General features: G+C 39.6%; 1 protein-coding gene across 3 annotated transcripts in view; it reads right to left on the bottom strand.

Moving 5' to 3' along the window:
* GALNT7 (polypeptide N-acetylgalactosaminyltransferase 7) overlaps positions 1-21742 on the bottom strand; it is a 112840-nt gene that overhangs the window by 12364 nt on the left and 78734 nt on the right. Inside the window, exons 3-9 of one of the 3 annotated variants that reach the window (XM_081135551.1) lie at positions 14423-14589; positions 10275-10405; positions 9951-10030; positions 7599-7781; positions 7278-7460; positions 4388-4505; positions 1834-1956 (exon numbers count right to left, since the gene is read on the bottom strand). In XM_081135551.1, the coding sequence (XP_080991677.1) occupies positions 1834-1956; positions 4388-4505; positions 7278-7460; positions 7599-7781; positions 9951-10030; positions 10275-10405; positions 14423-14589 (985 nt within the window). The remainder of the gene's footprint in view (positions 1-1833; positions 1957-4387; positions 4506-7277; positions 7461-7598; positions 7782-9950; positions 10031-10274; positions 10406-14422; positions 14590-21742) is intronic. The other 2 variants (XM_081135549.1, XM_081135550.1) reach the window with 2 other exon arrangements.

The raw sequence follows: 21742 nt of genomic DNA, 5'->3' as shown, positions 1-21742 counted from the left end.
AGATGCAGGGTAAAGGGGATCAATGGCAGAAAAAAGGGGACATCTGTAATACTTTCAACAATAAAGATAAATTTAAAAAATTCTATGGAAAGCATTTAGATTTGTGTCTGACACCTAGAAAGCAATCAAAAAGTGTTAGTTATTAACATTGTTATTTTTTTATGGACTTTTGAGGTTTATCCTTTATATGAGAGTCATCAAAAGGTCTTAAGCAGGTAACAGACATCAGATTTAATTTTCAAGGGAATAACACTGGTGCTAAGTGGAGGGTGGACTGAAGGACATTGAAGCTGATGACAGAAAGCCAAGGGGGAGGCTGTCTAATATCCATGGGAGAGATGTGAAGGTGAGCAATAAGCATAGAAAGGAATGGACTTAAGAGATATGTATGAGGTAGAATTGTCAGGGCTTTGTAAGGTGAGAGGTGAGTTGGACAATCCTAACATGCCCCTTAAGTTACATTCATGAGCGAATAAAAAATACAGGAAAAGGAATTGCTTTTGAGGAAAAGTTTAAAAGTTTGACTACATTGAGTTTGAAATATCTAAGAGGATAATTCTAGAAGGCAATTGACTATAAAGGTCTGAAGCTGAAAGACAGATGGGCTGGATAAATCCATGTGGGCCACTGGCACCCTGGTGGTTGAAGTACATGGTGCTCAATTTGGAGAAAAGAAAGTGCCTGGCACATTCAGGGCACTAAGAGTATGCTGAACATGGCACTTATTGGGTAGTTCTTACGAGATCTACATTTAATTTTTAGAGTGAGTATTTCCCTCTCATCTCTTTTCCTTTTCCATGCAGCACAGACCTTCTAGAATCAATTCGACTTTTCACAATTCTTTGTGATTGTGGGTCCAACTTGAAGGGCAGGTTCTTTTCCTGCAGTGGCAGCCAGGCCTGGTGCTAATCTGGTGCTATCTTTGTTTCATCGCAGGTAGTTTAATCTCACCCCCTGTTGTAGCTGGGGCTCTATTTTGCCATTTCTAAGATAATTTGGCTGGCTAGAAAGCCCCATGTTGGTTCTTAAAGCCTAGCTATCTATGCTTCTGTTATCTAGTCCCCTTTTGGGAACTGTCCCAAGTTGCATCTGCAGCCTTGGTTAAGGACTCCAGAAAATGTAGGGTATCAGAGTTCTAGGCTCTTAGAACTTATGACAGAAGCCCAACCAAAGACACTTCCCAGTTGAGCTGTCAAGGACAGAGGCCGTCATCCTCCTAGGACCGGGACACTTGGCCTCTGTATGGAGCTTCCCTGGTTTGTCCCTGCTCTGAGGGACAAAATGCATTATCTTTCACAAGCACTATTCAAAATTTGATTATGTTCACTACAAAAATTCCTAATATAATTAATTTTTAAAAACCAAACAAAACTCACCATCCACTGCAGTGCATTTTGGGTAGATGTATATAGCACATGCTGCTGTGAAATTAGGCCTTGGGGGATATTTTGATGTATTTAAAAATATATATATGTATGTATGTGTGTGTGTGTGTATTAAAAAATAATATTTTACTCATTTGTGACTAATAGAAGTTGGTATTTTCTATTCCACTACTTTCCTACGGAATGTCAGTCCTTTTTGAATTTATTTGCAATGTTTTCATGGAGAACATTCCATATAGGCATCTTAATCTGAATGGGATACGATGAATAGTTTCAAAGAACAATAAGTATTTCACGAGTAAGTCTAGCCTAGGGTAAAAGGGAGGACCCATGTGGTTGTGTAAGAGATTTTTCCCATTCAGCGAGCTGACATTTACTTGACTACCACAGCATGTGAAACATAAATGTTAGTTCCCTAGCCTTCTCCACTTTCAACCAAGAGACTCACCTTCAGAGTTGGAGAAGACCCAACATAAATGGGCGGAGGATTCCCTTGCCAGCCCTCAAGACGGTAGATATGTCCCACACGAGAACAAGGGACAAACAGTAGTTTGCCACCACACTGCCATATCTGTCAAGAAGAAACACACATGGAAGTTGTTTCAAATGTGAAAATAAATTATAGCTGGAAATCTGTCTTGTAACTATAAATCTGAAACCTTAGATACAGCACACACAGGGAATTTGTAAACTAAACAAACCTTAAAATAATTTGCTTGTTTTCCAAACTCATATAATAACAAAGGAGGCAGCAGGGAAAGCAGTAATATACTGCTGCTGAGGGGCCTCTTCCTATGTACTTGTAGCTCCAAGCAACCTTTTCGCAATGTAACCTTGCCAAACCATGCAGATGCTCCATTCCTAACACCCTTCGTCACTTCCATTGCTAATATATTTCCCACCTGGGTGATTATTATAATAATCTCCTGCCTGGCTTCTTCACCTCTGGCTCCTGTCTCCTCAGTGCTATCCTTCTTTAGAGCAAGAGGTTATTCTAGCTGAAGGGCAGCTTTCGGTCATGTTACTCCCTTGTTTAATATCTTCGATGGGTTTCCATTGCTTATCAAATTAAGTAAAAATCTCTTAGCTCAGCATGAAAGGCTCTCTTCAGTGTGGTCCTAATGTGCCTGTCCTTCATGGATGTCTGTCTTATTCATGCTGTCAGATTCTGCTCAACTGCTCCTCACTGTTTCCTGAATGCATTCTTCATGTTTCACCTTTGTACCTTCCCCCATTCTATTTGCTTAGAAGTAAGTCCCCCTCCCCTCTCTTTCAGGCAGGAAAGTAAGATGCTAGAAAAATTCCCTGGCAAGTAGAATGGGGAAACTGAGTTAGACAGCTGATTCAAACTGGCCTCACCCAGCACCCTGCCTCACCCTCCTCCTCCCTTGCATGACTACTCCCTTAGGCATTAAGCCTTCAGGACAGTGAGATTCTGATCAGCATCTAATAATCTTAAGAACAAAGCTGGTCTGTTGACCACAGAGACAGAGTTTTGGTCAAACTAGAGGTAACATCTAGACCTCAGTTGTGTTTCAGTTCCAGGCCCAGAAAAGCAGCAGAACCAGATGAAGTGATACCATGGCTGGCATCAGGACCAGATGCAGGGACCAATGATCCCCTACCCTAGTGCTGACCAATCTGTAGAGACCAGGGCCCTGACCCTATATGCTCATTTTGATGAATCAGCATATTAAGGGGCACATCTAGAAAGCTGATGAATATTCTATTGAGATCTCCTGAGAACTCCCTTAAAATTCGTGCCTAGAAAACAGATATAAACCCTTAGGACAAAGGACCCAGTGAGTGTTCTCTCTCTCCAGAACATGCACACGCCTTCTTTCTTCAGGCATGTATTTTTGCTTTCTCTCTCCTAAGCTCTAAGAATTCCCATAAGACTTGCAACCAGGGGAGCAGTGGGAAGCAGCAGCTCATCCCGGGCTAATCCCCTGGTTATAGAGACAAATCCCCTTTTGCCTCTGTAACTTGTTTACTGAGTCCATACAACCCAGCTGGCTCACTTCTGCTTCTGTAACTTTCTCTCTAAACGGCCAAGGCAGCCCTCTGAGCAGCCTGCTCGATTCTTCTCTTCGAGTGTACTTTCACTTTGCATGCTAAATAAACTTCCTCTTGCCCTAGAGTTCTTGGCTTTCAATTCTTTCTTCACTGAACTGAAGAACAGGGAGGAGACATCACCCGTAACACATTTACCTCTACCTATCGATATCATGCCCATCTTTCTCATTCTGATTCAAATTCTACCTCCAGCGGGATGCTGTTTCTTAATCACAACCACCAAATGGCATTCTACTTTCTTACCATATTATGAATTTAAGTATAATTCTAATCTCTTATTGACTGAAAGTTCCTTGAGAGCAAAGACCGAGTTATTCTTCTCCCTTACAGTGCTAAGCACTGGATATTTAAGACATGAGGTAATGCATATTTGTTGAACTCAAACTGTGATAGTTCTTTTTCCTTCTTTTGGGAAGTGAGGCGGTGGTTTTGGAGCATGGAAGCCTTTAGTCCTCAAGGACTGGCTCAGTGATGGGAGTGCTGCAGGGAGGCAGGTGCACTGTCAGTCTGAGGACACACAGTCATTATTGGGATCTGCTTCTGTCCTGAGTCATGTCCTATTGTAATAAAGGCTAACTATGTTAGTTGATGGTCAAATGTGGCCCCAATACATGCAGATTCCCCAAAGGGCTTCTATAACAAAAGGCTCCATCCAATGTACAGGAAGCCGCGGGTGGGGCAAGGATGAGGTATTTTTATTTCTGAAGCCTGCTGGCCTCAATTTTCAGGTGAGCCATGTAAATATGTTGCAAGTTTGGAGCTTGTATTCTGCCTGCTTCCCTCCAAAGGCATACATTTTTGCTAGTCATTCCTTATAATTTAAAGAAACGTACTAAGTTTTTTTCCCAAAGAGCACAACCTTTACCTGAAAGTCATAAAAGTCATTCACTACTTAGAAAACACCATTTGTTTAAATGAACTGTTACCTTGTATGAAATCTCGAAGTTTTCACCACCCCAAATCTGGAGACCTGGATCATACAGACCCAGTTCAAAGAAGAACTCTCGTTCAATGGCAAATAATCCACCAGCCATGGCTGGGGACCTAAGAAAAAGAAACACTTTAGTAACTGTTAAAGACAAACCCCTTCACCAATAGACAACAAGCCTTTTTGGAATACAATCTAGATAGTGCATAGAAGAGACAAAAGTGATGGCCAAACATTAAGAAATTATAAAACCTTTGCAAAACGATCTGTTCATAATTCCTCAATGAATTTACTGAAATTTTTAATTGAAATGAAATTATATAGTTCATTAAAAATTAGAGCATTGCATCATTTCACCATTAGAGGGAGCTTTGGTTCCTTTGTTGATTTAAAAATTAAGCCTTCAGATTTCATAAAAGCGGAATTTTCTCTTTCACTCCTGAAAATACTGAGCCATACAGCCCTGGTCTGCTAACTGCTCCTGCAATGATTCATAAGTCATTATGGGATGAGCAAAACCATACACCATGGAAGTAGTCTGTCATTTTTTAATTTTATAGCTCAGGGGCTTGCCAAATATGGGTGTAATTCATCTTAGAACAGTCACAGTTCATTCAGGGTTTGCAAATGTAGCACAGAAATGACACAGGGGAATTGGACATAGCTATTTACTATGCCAGGAGGTAGGACTGCAAAAGGGCAATCTGTGTGGCTTCTTGAAGGGAATCTTAAATTTGGTACTTTTTAGGGACAAGAGAAAAAAGATTTGGTAGCTTTTTAGGGACAAGCCATTCCCATCATTAGAAGAGACAGAGGAATAACTTAGATTCTGTTGCCTGAGTCCCCCACCCAGAATAATTAATTATTAATGCACCATTATTCTTAAGATGCCTCTGTTAGAGTATGTGCTTCATCATCACACCTAATATTCAATCTATCACTAATTCCTCTTAATTCTACCTTGAAAATAGAACTTGAATCTGTCTGTTTCTTTCCACCTTCACTGCTACCATCCTAGACCAAGCCACCACTGCCTGGACTGTTGCAGTAACTTCGTAACTTGTGCCCTTTGTTCTATTCTGCCCCCATCCAAGTCTCATCGCACCGCAGGCAGAGTGGGCTCAGCTTGGGTCCCCCGATTCCAGCCTCTCTCCACTCGGAGGCTCAGCCAGCTCACCTGCCAAACTCCCTTCTGTCTCAGGGCCTTCACCCATGCTGTTCCCTCTCCTGAAATGTTCTTCCCCTTCCTCCAGTGGGTTGACCCCTCATCCTTCAGGTCTCAGCGCCAGTGACATTTTGTCCAGGAGGCTGTTCCGGATCCTCCAGGCTGGCTGAGGTTCTCCTTTCCATAAATTCCATTTTTCTTCATACCACTTATTGTAGTTGCTGCTCCAGAGTTATAGGTGTAGTTTTCTGTTTAATTTCTGTCTCACCCACTATATTTTAAGTGCCACGAGGGAACCAATCTTTTAAAAATTTATTCCCCCAAAGTAGTGCCTGGCACATAGTAAGAACTCATTAAATATTTGTCGAGTGGATAAATAATAAATCAAGTAATATTTTCAATATTAAAGAAAAATCACATCAGGGCAAAGTTATTCTCTTATGAGTTATTTTTCCTAGAGTATACTGCCTAATTCACTAAACATTAGCACTATTACATTTTTGGTTATATTTTCATGTCACATTTATTTAACTGCCACTTAAAATTACTCAATTATAACTCTGCCTTTTTGATCTTTAAACATATTCCCACTTATCTCAGTATATATTTGAAAACGCATCTTAACATGAAAACCAGTGAGTTCTTTAAAGGGAAACCTCCCTTAAATTTTTCTAGCCCACTTAAAAAAAATTCTTTACTTCTCTATGGAATTGTCAGAAATAAAAATATAATCATTACCCCTTATTTTTTTCTCCCAGAATTATGTTAGTCAGGTAAGTGGGTAAGCAGTAGATTCCTGAACTATTCCGAAAAGGAACTTCAAAGGGAAATTTGGAAAATGTCAAATCAAGCTTAAAGTTCTATAATTTCCTTATGTTTGCCATTTAGTATCTTGATATTGTCACATGCCCAGATCCCACCAGCATCTGCGTGACACTGGAAATACCCTCCCAAAACAGAGTTCTTATATCATCAGTAGTGTAACAGGGAGAGAGAGACCAAAAGCAGAACCATAAGATCAGGAAAATAAAAGTAGACACATTTAGAGGCCTACTCTAACATCTGACCAAACATTTTTCATTTGGAGTCACTCTTTTGAAAGACAGTCAAATGTTACAGTTAAAAGGCCCCCAAAGAATAGAACAGCATACACTATTCCACTTGAAGAGCCACAGGAAGGACAAAGGCTGATTCTGGAACAGTTTCCTTTTAATCAAGTGCTCTTCTGAGAAGGAAGCAATAAAGGAGTCTATGTAACGTTTGCCAAACTCGTGTATTTTTATTCATCAGATTTAACTGGTACAAAATTAGTCTGTAAGAGTTAGCATATAAAACAAAATGAAGAAAAAATCCCCCCCGAGTTTCTTGCTATTGTTTTCATCGCTAACATTATATCCAAGGCATCAAAGTGGATTATATGCCACTTGGATTACAAGTAATTTACGAATTATAAATTTACAGAATTTTTCTTTTTTCCACTTGAATTTGGAACTAATGCCATATAACATTCCTGCCCTGCCCCCCCAAAAAAGTGAATTTAGGGAAGAAACAATTACAAAGAAGTTAATGTGAATTTAAACCTGTGAAATAGCGGGAGGAAAGGAGACTTCAGAATCTAAGACAACATCTACAGTTTTAATAACAAATGTTTTAGCTCGGCAAGAGGTTAATAGGTTAGCAGCAACTGGAGAAAAGGAAAACATGTAAGTGATTTAGTGATTACCGATATGGTTCAGTTTTTGTCTTTCTGATGCTCTTCTCTTGAGGGGTCAGAGGCACCCGTTTCCAGAGCATACTCCAATCCCATGCTCCTCGGGCATACCCATCTTCGTCACCACCCCCTTGGGGTATAATTTCATATGTGTTGCCATTTATGACATCTATGATCGGCACAGTGCAAATGGTTCTGTATTGTGTTGATGATGGCGGCAAAGATGAAATGGAACGGTGTGCATGGACCCACATATATATATATGAGCACATGGGGAAGGAAAAAAAAAGGACTTAGAAGAACATTCCACGTAAGAAAAGGAGTAATCTTTACCGATAAGGTTCAGTTTTATGCTTTCTTTTGGCCTTTTCCTTGTGGCTTAGAGGAATACGTTTCCACAGTAAACTCCAGTCCCAGGCCCCTCTGGCAAAACCATCTTCATCCCCACCGTGCTGTGGTTCAATGGAATAGTCATTCCCATCTATGTAATCTATTAGAGGCACAGTACATGTAGTTCTGAAACATTTACAGAAAATGAGAAAGCATTTAAGAACCCAAAACTGACTAGTTTAGCATGCCTGGCTAAATTATTTCCTTTTGTCATTGATTTGTGTTTTTTGCACCAGGGGACTTAAATGTCTAATGGGAAGTAGAAGTAAATGAACGTCCTGTAAAAGTCAAGGCGTCTGTTTTCATAAGGAAAGGATAGAGGAGACTTATCCCTCGGCTTACAGACAAATGTCAGGGACAGAGAGCCACGTCTTTTAGCTTAACGGTGTTTTCTCATTTTCACTTTGGTCCTACAGGTAACTCTTTCTTGGTAGTTCTCTATTGCTTACAAGATTTTCCTGCCTGTTACTTTCCCTCCATAATCCTCCATTTATAAAACAAGTTTCCGTGTGCATGTGTGTACATAAAAAGATAATACCTGCTACATTTTTAGCAGTTCTCCCAACTCTTTGTTGCTTTCTATTTCCTTGGAAGCCGTTATTATGAAAATCTGTTTCTGTACTTTTTCTTGATCTTTTCCCCGCACTTCTTTTCATTGCAAAAAACAGCTTTCATTGCCAGCCCCCCCCCCCCCCGCCCAAGGATTCCTGCCTTTTTAAAACATGAGAAAAAACACAACCTTAAAACCTAAAGAACTTAAGTGTGGTCTGAGTATTTGGAGCAAAAAAATCCCTTGCATTTGACTTCAGGAAAATGCTAGTACTCTACGACTAGGTGCAGAGTCCACTCTACAAAGGTAAATTGGTCCCCTGCTTGTTTCCTTGCTCATCTTATCAGAGAGGATTTAAAATGCATTTCCTAAAATGGAGATTATAGCTTTTCATAATCATGTTAAGGTGCATTTTAGATGTCTAGAAACCAAGGAGAAGAGCAAAACATATGGGGCGTAAAACTTTGGCACGGTGGAGGTGGGTCTGAGGAGGCTGCGTTACTCCCTCCGGAGTCCCTGCCACGGACAATGGAGAATCACTGTGGCTCGTGTGGGATCGTCACAGAATCCTGCGGAGAACCACATCCCCACTCCCCAGGGGACCGCTGGTGTCCACCCGGAGAGGTGACGGTTCTCTTTCCTCACCTTTCATGAGTCTCAGATTTCCTCACAAACGGTGCAGTGTAAGGAGCCCCAGAGAGATCTCAGTTTGACAGTTTATTTGCTGTCTGGTTTGGGGCAAATTAGTTACCTTCTCTAAGCCCCAGTATCCTCTTCAGTACGATGGAGCTAATAGTACCTATCTTGTAGGGGTGCTGCGAGGATTAAACCAGGCAGCATGTGAAAAGTGTTCCTAAGAGGCCTTCACATTACATCTTCTGATGATTAAACCCTCTGAAGGTCTTCCTCTGACACCTGCCATTCACCACAGGGCCATGTCTTGTTTGCACAGATTCTGAAATAGTCAGACTTCTGGACTAAAAGCAGGGAAGGCTTTTGGGACTAGGAGATGAATGCTGCCTCCTACTGTTTCACATATTTCTGTAAATTTAATGGGGATCATCACATTTCCATTGTATGGTTCTAAACGTTCAAGTTTCTCTGGGATCCCAAAGCCCTGGCACAAGTATGAACTGCTCCTTATTGTCTAGCAGGGCTGGGAACCTTTCTTCTGCCAAGGGCCATTTGGGTATTTATAACATCATTCTTGGGCCATACAAAATTATCAATTTAAAAGTTAGCTATGAAAAAAAGCTCCCAGATTTATTGAATTTCAAGTCCCACCTGCGGTTGCCTTGGCAGGGCCAGACCAAATGATTTCGTGGGCCGGACGTTCCCCACCCCTGATCTAGAGCAATAATTAAAAGGGGCATAAAAAAAACCTCAATAGGTATAATTCCAAAGCTTGTGCCTTCAAATCTTTAGAACAGTTACTATGGTGTAGAAGGAGTAATTAATATTACTCTTCGAGAAAGCTTTTGGAGTTAGAGGAAGTCTCTAAACCACAGGTGATTCTCAAATCAGACACCCTAGGCTTATCCCAAATGCCTAACCTCCGCATCTGAATCAGCCCCAAGTATCAGCCTATCTCCACTCCGGCAAACAACTAGCTGGGTGATAACACTCAGAACAGAACACATGATCTGCTGAATGGAACTGGAATCAGAAGAATGAGAATGTTATTTGTCTTTCTAGAACAAGGTTTACTTTTCAACCAGGAAAGCAAAAAATCAAGGTAATGTTACCTGTCTTTAGAAATGGGAGCTACAAGTGGTGCATACCAGTTAACTGCCACCTCACAGTGGGCATCAAGATATATCAAAACCTTAAAAAAAAGAGGCAGGGTGAAAGAACACATATATGGTACATCATACACCACACACAATTTAAAATCAGATGCTAACATAAGTTAGCATTAGAGTCAACTTTGACATACAAGTTTTATCTTTTAGGCCAGCATTTTCATTTCAATTAAAAACAAAACGGCACTTAAAAATGCATATGATCGTTTAGTTACCAAATCCAAAATGATGACATTGTACATATCAGTAATAAGAAATGTTTCCTACCTGTCCAAGTTTAGCTTTCTGGGCACCAATACTTCGTGCTTGAATCAAACCTTCTCTTCTCTCATTTCGAAATACCTTCACTAGGCCATTCCACTGTGCAATATAGTCATCTAGTTTTTTTTTTAAGTGTTCTGTGAATAAAAAATTCAATCAGCATTTGAATTACATTTTTGTATATACCAATTAAACTTATTTTTCTCAAAAAACAGGGACAGGCAAAGATAATTTAGGCAGTCAATGATTTTACACAGGCCAGGTTAAATGTTTAATCTATAGGGAAGTAAGGTGATGGTTATTATTTGGATTAAATTTTCAGCTTAATATGCCCTGGCCAGTGTGGCTCAGTTGGTTGAGCACTGTCCCATGTGCCAGAAGGTCGCTGGTTCAATTTCATGTCCAGGTTCAATTTCATGTCCCTGGTTCAATTTCATGTACATGTCCAGGTTGTGGGCTCGATCCCCAGTAGGGGGCATGCAGGAGGCAGCCGATCAATGTTTCTCTCTCTCTCTCCCTTTCCCTTCCTCTCTCTTTAAAATCAATAAAAACATATTTTAAAAAACTTAAAAAATTTTGAACTTAATATGCTTACAGAGAACTGGTTAGCCTGAGAGTGATCAAACATTTCTCTAACCACTAAATAAATGATGACTATGCCAATTGACATAAAAGTTAAAAAAAATTAAATTAAAAAAATTAAAAACTTAAAAATTCACGTTAATGTCATATCTAAAAGCTTTCAGGCATAATATTTTGTTTGCTTTTGGCAGAAGCAATAGTTCAGGATTTTTGAAGATACACTGCTTATAAATAACATTGTATGACTTCTTTGAAATCCACAAAGGATATAGGTAAACATTTGTTGCTTGGCCATCTTTCTCCAAATATAATCAGTGCCCAAGGTTGTATTCTTGGTGTAATGAATATATTTCCACTCAAGTTGGCAAAAAACAATCGAGAGATCCATTTTCTCTGCATTTTAAGCTTCAACAGGAGTATGTATGTACATATATTTACAACTAAATACTTACACATTTATATAATATATACAATTTTAAATTGTATAGTATATAAATTATATAGTATATAATTTATACACTGTATAATATTTATACATAATAAATAAATAATATATATTTGCAATTTTGATAGAGAAAATTTTGTGTTATAAAAATGATACATTTGCCAGTTTCCATCTTGGCTTCCCAGTTGCAAGAGAACAGTTTTTGTTTGTATCACTATAAGCCCATGAAATTGGCTCATCACAGCCACAACTAGCTCCTGGATCCTTAAAGATGTTTCTTGTGGACACAAAAATTTTTAAATTGTTTAAAATTTTGGTCCATGAATACAAAAAGAGATGAAAATATAGCTATACTTAGTGATAAGCTAGTGGTTAAATGGACAAATCAGACTGTACTTAATACTTTACTCATTTTTACGGAACTTATAATTATCAAGACACCCACACATGGATATTAAAAGTTGAGAAGAAAAAAATTTCCCCTTTTCTATTTTGACATCCAGTTTTAATGACAATTATAAACAAAATTCTCATGCTAAATTATATCTTTTCCCCCAGAAAATCTAAATAATTTTCCCTTCAACTTAAATTTTCTTAAAAACCTCTTACCTTCCCCTCCCCCCTTTTGTTAGCCCAGTACAGCCCTGGTTTTTGTTTGTTTGTTTTTAAGCCCCTTCTGAATTATATTAGGTGCTTTTCTGGATATGCAGTCTAAATAAATCTGTAACAAATTTTTTACGGTCAGAAACAAGCTGATGGCTTTTCAAATTTAGATGCTTGGAAAAGATGGCCCCAAAGGGGAGTTGGTGAGTCAAATGATTTCTGGCTTCTTTGGGATCTCGTCCTACGGCAGACTATGCTATGTTAATGTTCGAAGTATTCACCCCCTTTCCTTGGGGGGGTGATTATCCTCCCCAGCCCACCGATGTCAGGCTGGGCCATGTGACTTGCCCCGGCGGATGGAAGGGTGTGGGGATGACCTGAGGTCTGATGAGGGGAACTGTTAAAACCCCACTGGGGCGCCACCAGGTCTCTTCACTCCCTGGGCCTCTTCAGCGGGCAGTGCCTGAGATCAGGCTGCTCCTCCAGCCTGGGCCCTGCAGCGAAGGTGTGGGGCGGGCAGGGCTGCCCCACCGGGAACGCGCAGCGCAGCAGGAGCGAAGAGAACAGTCCTACACCCCTTTGCCGTGACAAGCCACTGAGTGGGGTGCATGCTACCTTGCCCTCACCCAGGCTCAGGTGGCTGACAGGCACGTGTACAGGGGTGCGCTATGTAAAGGCCCAAACCTTGTTTTGAGAGGAGACTACTATCCAGAGCCCAAGTGTTAGCAGCCAGCTCCTTTGTGAGGTTTTATGTCAGTTAGGTATTTTGTCTTTAAAAGAAAACTTACAACTCAAAGTTCGACTTTCTGAATCTACTGGAGAAAAGAGCAAAACAAATTTTCACTCCAGTCAGATTTACCAAAGACTAGATTCTTTTGCTGAGGATGGGACTGACAGATTGCAAGGTTGTTCTGAAATTGGACAAATTAATTAAAGCCCTCTATACTTCCGAATGCTGTAAGCTAAGCAGACCCTGCATGTGACTGATTTTACAATGTGTGACAAGAGACTAAGTATTAGAGGTTTGTAATAGAAGCTCTGATCACAAAAATAATAATAATAATAATAATTCAAGTGAAATGGACCAAAAACCCCTTAAGTCCAAATTTCTGTTCCCCTTTGCTGGGGCTAAGGAGGTATTTTTGTACAGCAGACACCTTTTGGTGTATCTTCACAATTTTATTATTTTTAGAATATGCTAAGATTTTACTTGTGCTAATAACATAGGGCTTCTTAAAATCAGAACAATCAGACATGAGATTTCTCAGTCATTTTTATAGATTTAGATTTTTCTAAATTTAAAATATTATTGGTACAAACAATATCACTGTGAAACATTTTTAAATACAGGGTGGGGCCAACGTAGGTTTACAGTTGTGGGTATGTGAAACACAGAGTTTATTCTTGTATTGTTATTTATTAATTATTGTATTATTTTCCATATGAACAACTGTAAACCTACGTTTGCCCCGCCTGTATTTATCTTGAGACAGGAATGGTATGTATATTTTTTAACTTTTGTTGTTGTTGTTGTTCCTCAATCCTCACCCAAGGTTATGCTTTCACTGATCTTGAGAGAGAGAGGCAGGGAGAGGGGGAGAGAGAGAGGGAGAGAAACATCGATGAGCAGCCTCCTGCACAGGCCCCACCGGGAATCGGACCTGCAACCTGTTGGCATATGGGAGGATGCTCCAACCAACTGAGCTGCCCGGCTCAGTATCTTTTGATACTCATGTCATTAAGAAGACATACTCAGCTTACAATAATTTATCTAGTTAAAGAAAAAAAAAATGTTAACTTAAACCCACTTATTGGGAAAAATCAATGGTCAATCTCTCTTGCCAAGTTGAATCAAGACTAACCAATGCCTCCCTAAATGCTACAATCGTTAGCTCCTTAAAAAAAATACAATTTCCTTTTATTCAATATACTAAATCAAATATTGAACAAGATAAATTTTGGTGGATATTTTCTATTATAAATAAAAATAGTCCATGGTTTCTGGTCAATTCAATTGAATCATTGTTAAAATGCAAAATACAGGCTATTAAATAGGTAAATGGATTTCAGTTTGACAACTATGGATGGAGCATCAGGTGGTATTACAATATACATTACATTTTTTCAGTCTTTCAATAAATTACCTCGATGACTAAAATTTTGCAAAATCCAAGGCCCAAAGAATTGGTATAGTGTAAAGTAGTGGTTAAATACACGGACTTATGAGCCTGTAGATCTGATTCCAGCTATTAATTACTATCTATGTGACTGTTGCTAAGTTACTTAACATTTCAGAGCCTCATGTATAAAATGAAGATAATAACAATATCCATTGTAAGACTTACGGTCAGGGTAAAACAAAATAATTATTACACAATGCTTGGTACAGCGCCCACTTGTTGATAACAGATGCTATCAATAGATGCTAACTATTACTTTTTAAAGACTATTTTGACATCACATTTTTGCAATTACTCGTAATTAACTTATTTTATGGATAAAATATCAATTCTATAGCCATTACCTTTATTGCTGAAATCATCAATTAACACAATTTCTGCTAAATATTTCCTTGGAGTCCTTTTAATTACACTGTGGACTGTTCTAATGAGGGTTGACCATCCTTCATTGTGGAAGACAATGACAATGCTGGAAGTGAGCAGGTTTTCGTCATAATGCCAATACTTGCATCTGCAAAAGGAAAATGTCATCATATTTATTTAGGGTTCATCTATAATGCTTGGCACCAAACTCATTATGAGTATGTTTTCTGATTGGAATAAATATAATTGACTTAACTGAGGTAAGTAAATGAAATACAACCTTTTATATTTTACAGAAACACACGATAGAAGAGACAACCTGCTCTGAGATGAAGTTATTCATAGACAAAGCTACTTCCTAACCAACTAGCACTTTTTATGTGATAGAGAAGTAATTTGTGAATTTATACTTCTCAGCTGAGATAGATGCTTAACATACTTACAGGTATCAGGTTTTTGTTTTTCTTCATGACTTAGAGATCAGTTTATTTTCCTTTTTATTTTTTTAAAATAAAAAAAGTCTGTTGATTTCAGAAAGAGGGAGAGAGGGAGAGAGAAACATCAATGATGAAAAAGTTATTGATCAGTTGCCTCTTGCATGCCCCCCACTGGGGATCAAGCCCACAACCCAGGCATGTGCCCTGACGAGGAATCAAACCTCGATCTCCTTGATCTTACATCGATGCTCAACCTCTGAGCCACGCCGGCTGGGCAGTTTATTTTCCTTTTTAAAACTTGGGTTTCTGGTGCAAGGCATTTATTTCACTTGCTGTGAATAAACCACTATATAAATTTGCTTGAAATTATCCTATTCTGATATGGCTAAAATATTAAGAAAATAATTTTAAGGTGGAACTGTGACATGTAGCAGGCATTCAAAAATTAACTTAACTTGAATGAATAAACAAAGATCTTATATTGTTTACAGTTACTACATTGGGTAAAGAAGCATCTTTTGCTATTCTACACAGAACTATTTGAAACTGTAACAAGATTAAAGTTGCCAGAAGCCTTTTTCTGGGCCTGATGAAGACTCAAGGAGCCAGGATAGGTTCAGTGAGTTTCACAGAACTGAGATACATATATGCATATTCACATATGTATCTTTGTGTGTATATAATCCTTTGTGTACATATACCCACATATTATATATTTTTTGGTTGGTTATGGGGGGAGAAAAAAATAGTAAGAACAAGACAGACTAATGAGAACGATTTGAGACCCAGGTTCCTTTTGCAGGACTTAATTTTCAGAGCTAGTGTTTGGAGCCTATTAACCTTTCTCCTTGATAAGTGGAAGGGAAAGCTTTTTCTATTCTTCCCAAAGCTTTCCATGACTTAGTAACAAGCTTGTTCCCAAGACTAAATTTAAAACCATAAAAGCAATAATTCACATTATCAGCCTGGCAACCTACATCAGCATTTAGAATAGTAACTATTTTCTAAAATAGGGCCTGGCCCAAAATAGATGGAGACAACCTTTTCTCTAGGTGATTATTTACCTTTCAAAATTGTTCCAAATTGTGTTCTTAGAGGCTGTTTGTATAGAAACATAGACTGAGTCTGGTAATCCATCTGCATTTTCTCACTGAGTGAGTAAGTAGTCAGTGCCTACTATGCCTGTGCTCTGAGCTGGGAACTGGAGCCACAGCACTGAGGGAGACGCACATGGTCTCTGCTCTTATGAGCTCACAGTCCTACAGAAGTCACAGAACATGGAGCAAATATTTGTACTTCCCCTAAGTACGTTGGTGGGAAAACCAGGGTGCATATAACTAGTGGACCCCACTTAGCCTCAAGACTTGTGATCAGGAAGGCCTCCCAGTGCCAGCACTGGAGAGTGACACCAAAATGATGATAAAAAAAGTATTGAGACCAAAGAAGTGGTCTATTTTGCATCATTTCTCTCATCTTACCAGCATAGAATTTGTATTATGTTCTAATAAGAAGGAAGACCAACTGGAAGAAGTGGGAAGTTGGGAGGAAAGATAAAAGCACAAGAATGAATTGTGTGCATATGATTCAGAAATTATGAGAGAACTTTAAAAGTAAGTAGATGGAAAATCTGTATCTTTGGGTGCTATAATTGAACTATGAGAAATAAACGCAAGTTAAAGAGAAAAAATTACAAGGAAGGGCATTTGCTGTATAATAGCAAATAACAGCCTATACCTATTATGTGCCAGGCACTATTCTATTTGCTTTACTCTTATTAACTTATTTAACCTGCCAACACCACTATGAGGTTAGTGCTGTTAATCTCCCATTTTACAGATGAGGGAACTGAGGCTCAGAGATAAATGACTCACCTAAGATCACACAGCTAGTAAGTCTTGAAGCCAGGAAATAAACTGAGGCTATATTGAGTTTATAAGAAATCTTGTTAAACATGAAAGAGAGAAAAAAATACTAGCTATGCCTATAAAAAATACTAGCTATATATATGAATGGCTAAAAATTGATCTAGGATCTAAGAATTGATACTGACACTGACCTGTAGAGCTTGTTGTTACGTGATGAGTGCACCCTTCCCTCCGCCTCTTCCTTGCCCTTTTTTGGCTAGGAGATACCCAGGAATGGGGAAGGAATGGTGGGGCATGCCACCCTTCAACAACCAGCTAAACAAAGAGGGCTTTCCAAAGTTGAGAGGGGCAAATGCTCTTTCAGAATAACAAGCTCAAAAATACAGTAGTGGAGGAATGCAGATCTTGAAAGAAGATGAGTTTCTGGAGAGAAACCAACCTGGGCAGAGCAAGGCATGTCTGATTTTTAGATGGGTAGGGGTAATAATCCCCACCCCTCCAACAAACTGTAATCCATATGGAGCCCCAGGGAACACTTTTCTGATTTTCTGTTGTGAGATGAGGCCACTGGGTAGAGCACACAGTACAGCTTATCATATACGAAACCTTGATGTTAAGACTTAGTATGGAAAGAAGCACCCATGGTTTTGAGGTAAAACCCCCTATTTTGCATCATTTCTCTCACTTTACTGGCATAGAATTTCCAATATGTTCTAAGAAGGAAAACCAACCGAGAATAGGATGCCACACTTAAAGGAATGGGCTCTGGTACAAAAGAACTACAAAAACCATCGCTTTATGTAGCTTACGTAACAAAGAATAGCACCGTTATCTGCCTAGACCACTTGTGGCCTCTTGTGACTAGGGCTGTCTGAAAAGCTGGAACCTGTATTTATTTTCATTTTCTCTAGCCTTCTCTAAGGCGGCCAGTCTCCTGGCACCCCTTCAGTCCGTAGGAGACAGCTGTCCAGTCGTTAGCCGTGACAGCTCAGCTGCCAACGATCCTCAAGCACAGACACAGAGTGGGTGGAATTCACAGGTCAGAAAGAGCCAGAGGCTTCCTAAAGGCTCACCCCACCCCTGGGCCACTCAGCATGTGGTCTCTGCAGCAACCTTAAATAATGCGCACAAACTCTGGGGCAGAAAGCTCTGGGCATGCTTTAGAGAACGCCTGCATCTCAGCCGTCCTGCGGATGCTGCCTCTCATTTCGGGCCCTGCCAAGTCAACCAGCTATTGGTCGGGGGCGGGGGGGCGGTGTTTGTCCCCATTTTGAGATACTAGGGGGATGCAGGAGAGAACATTACAGTTCACAGGTGTCAAGAGTGATTATATAAGGATGACTATATGCCCCTTTGGTGAAGACATTATGGCATCGGGGACCCCAGGCCAAGAAGTTAGTCAGCACTGGCTGCGGGGACACAATGGAAAGGCCGCTGCCATGAGCCACAGAGGACACGAAAGCCGGCCTGTGAAGCATCCATGACCACAATGCATTCCCAAGCATGTGGTCAACAATCCCAGCTGCCGCCCAGAACTAGTTGGGAAAGTTTGAGGGAGCTAAAATTCTAGCCCAGTGGAGCCAAATAAATAGTGTTTTTGCTATTATTTATCATAATATCATTCTATCCCAGACTAGGGAAATGCAGTTCTAATAGCTCTTCGAGTGTCCAAAGCACTTTGGCACACATCTGAGTCTCACAGTAACCCTGTGAGGTAGGTGGGACAGGCATTAGTATTATTTATTTTGTACATAAGGAGGCTGAGGCTCCATTAGTGTATATGATTTACTCAAAGCCACAGGGACAGAGGCAAGACTTAAACTTTTGACTCTAAGGTTCTTTCCCCTAAACCACTGTTTTACTAAGAATTACTCACAAATACGTGCTTAAAGAAAACAGGAAAGTGAATTCCTTGTTTTCACTCAGTACCCAGGGAATACATGGCCACTAACAAAATGACTGCACACAGCTCTGTGGATTTCTGCCTGATTTTAAGGGCTGAGAATACTAAATACCTTGGGGCAAACTAACAGTGTTGAACTATGTCATTGGGTTGCTGTCTTCAAATATTCTTTTTTTTGAAAAGGCCAACATACTCAGACAGATGTGTCCACTTAATGATCTAAAATGTCAAACCACAATTTAGAAAAAAATTCTGGCAGGGAATCCTAGGACTGGACATATGTTCTTGTACATTTCTTCAAAACTCCCTGGGAAAGGAAAAGGAACATTTCACAGTGTGAGCCATATGTTTATAGCTATATTGGACTCTCGTTTCAAATGAGCTTGCATACCAGAGTCTAATTTTACAGAAGTATCAGCTTATCAAACACCAATAAATTTCAGCTGAAACCACCACCGATAGGATTAAGGATCAAGACTGGGGGCTATGGCAGGATGGAACAGAATGAACCAGTACAGGTTTGCACCTGTTACTTAGTTATTAATTTGTGCTGCACCTTGTTCCACAAAGAACTTCAGGCAGTTTACAGAAACACGCAGTTATTACAAAAAGTAAATGTAGGAGGGGGAAAATATGGCTAAAGAAAGATTGAGGAACAAACGAGGAATCAAGAATGAGGTATTAAAAATGCATACCTGGGGGTCAAGGACTCCTGTGTACATAATTCTGGGGCACGGTTCACAAAGATTACACTGTGCACGGCACCACCCTGAGTTGGGCAATACGGTGGCCTGGGGTGCCCCCTGCCTCCATATTTACTATGGGTAGGCCACGGTTTGGCCTGAATTTTCTAGCAGGGAAACCTGGTTTAAAAACCCAGTTGTTCAGAGGAAGTACAATACTCGTGGTGTGAAGACCAGATGGGACTTTCTTCTAGGGGACTTCCTTATGGTAGATGCAGTAATGAGTTTCACCGGGCTGTCTTTCATGGAGGCTGTCAGTGGAGGCCAACGGCGTTATACCAAAACATAAGTCAGTAAAAACAGTTGTGCATAGACCAAGTTGGGAATTTAAGTTCAACACAGATTTGAAAATCACACTTTGCAAACATTCCTTGAAATGTTTATTGAGTCATCTCCTATTCCATGTTCCATCACTCAGTGAGAAATTGTAAGTCTTCTCAATGTATTCTCGCTACAATAAGGAAATCATATTGACCATATGGACGACTTGTATTTCCAAAAGCAAATTCTGCCTTTTGGAGAAAAAGTATGGACTTACAGAGGTAGCACGGGAATGTTAGGTTGGAATCAGTAAATAATTTCCCAGCAGAGAATTGTTAGATATCGAAGGAGTACCAATATCAGCCATAGAAAATATTTACCTATGAAAGTCTTAAACACTGATTGATACTAATGTTTCTACAGCAAAATGAAGAGATGCACTAGATCATTTTTTGAAGACTCTCTCAACTATACAACTCTGAATATAGATATGGAAAAGAGTACAAATCTATAATGGTTAGCATTTATTAATTCACAGAACAGGCAATTCTGGGGCTAATAAGAATACATTAACTATATTTAGTAATTTATCTTGTTAAAGGTATTAGAAGCCAGGGTGTTCATTTAGCATGTAACATAATTGATAGATATGAGATCCTTAATAAATATCGCTGAGGAGAAAATTTGGTGATAGCATTTCAAGAAATCATTAAAGCAGTCTGCCTCTTTTCCTGCATTAACTAAATTATCTTTACTTCTCTCTTACATCTTTGCTTTACTGTAATTTTCCAGAAAATCAAATCCTCTTGAGGCTAATGAGTCACAAAAGTGAGTTGGAGTTACGTTATCAAAAGGTTTATGGCCCCAAAATGGGATAGAATTAAAAGGTAAAAACTGAAAGAGTATGTTAACTCTGACCCTAAGGAAGGGAGATGCCAGGAAATCTCAAACCACAATTTTGGAAAACATTTTAGTTCATTGAAATCTGGCAAGGAACACAAGGACAGAACACATGAGACCATTATAAGTGAGGTTTCGTACAGTCAATGGCCATCTCGAGACAGTATGTTATCAATCTGTTACCTTTTCTCCAGAGTCCCTGGGATTCTAATAGGGCTACAGACAGGCCATATGCAAGGGAGACTATCACGGAAAGAAAGAGAAAAATGGGAAAGGGCAAAACAAATCTCTGTGAGGTGAAAGCTGACAGACCAGTGTGGGCCAGGGAGATGGCGGACAATGGATGAGAGACTCCAGACTCAAAGAAATACTAACGATGCAAAGGAAACAGTTTTTAATCCTTTGATCTAGCAGTTCCACCAGGAGTCTGTCCTATTGAAATAATCAATGGTGGGCACAAAGATAGAGCCACAGGCTTGTTCATCACAGCACTGTCTATAATAGTGAGGAACTGGAAACAATCCAAATATCCCAAAATAAAGCACTGGTGAAATCAATTGTGGTCATCCATGCGGAATGTCTATGTTAAAAAAAAAATCCTATTTGGGTACTTGGGTGATTTTTGTTTTCTTTTTTAAAATGGTCTGTTAAACATAAAAACTTTCCTCTTGCAAAATATTTTAAAATAAAAATGCTACTCAAGTTTGCTACAAGTGAACAGAACATTATTTGGCAGCTTCATAATCAGCAAAAACCCCTGACACTTCTTTTCTTATGAAAACAATCACAGCATGGCTTTCCCTCCAACCGGAGCTCCACCTTACTAAGAGAATTAGACCAAACTCTGGCATTCACTTTGTCGATGACTTTGCTGGAAGGCATCTATTCTAAGAAGCTAGGGCACATTTTCAAAAAACATTACTATTTATACCCATTCTCATTTTGATTCAATAGTAGGATATTGGAAGGATTTGCAAATTATATTCAAGGTGCCTGCGTTTCACTCCTGCCAGTTTTTTCCCTCCGGATACCAGCTTGTTATTATCTAATTATATAACCCTTCCAGATAGTTGCCATCGTGTCATACTGATAGAGCAAGAGCCTACACAGAACACAGCTGCCAAGAACGCTACTGTTTCTCAAAGAGCTGGAGCAGTGAGGAGCAAAGATAAACGTGCTCAAGTGGGAAAGG

This window comes from Miniopterus schreibersii (assembly GCF_964146895.1).
Source record: "Miniopterus schreibersii genome assembly, chromosome: 4".
In the NCBI taxonomy this organism is placed as follows: domain Eukaryota; kingdom Metazoa; phylum Chordata; class Mammalia; order Chiroptera; family Miniopteridae; genus Miniopterus; species Miniopterus schreibersii.
Note: the sequence above shows the minus strand (reverse complement) of the source record. Positions and strands in the feature narration are given on the sequence as shown.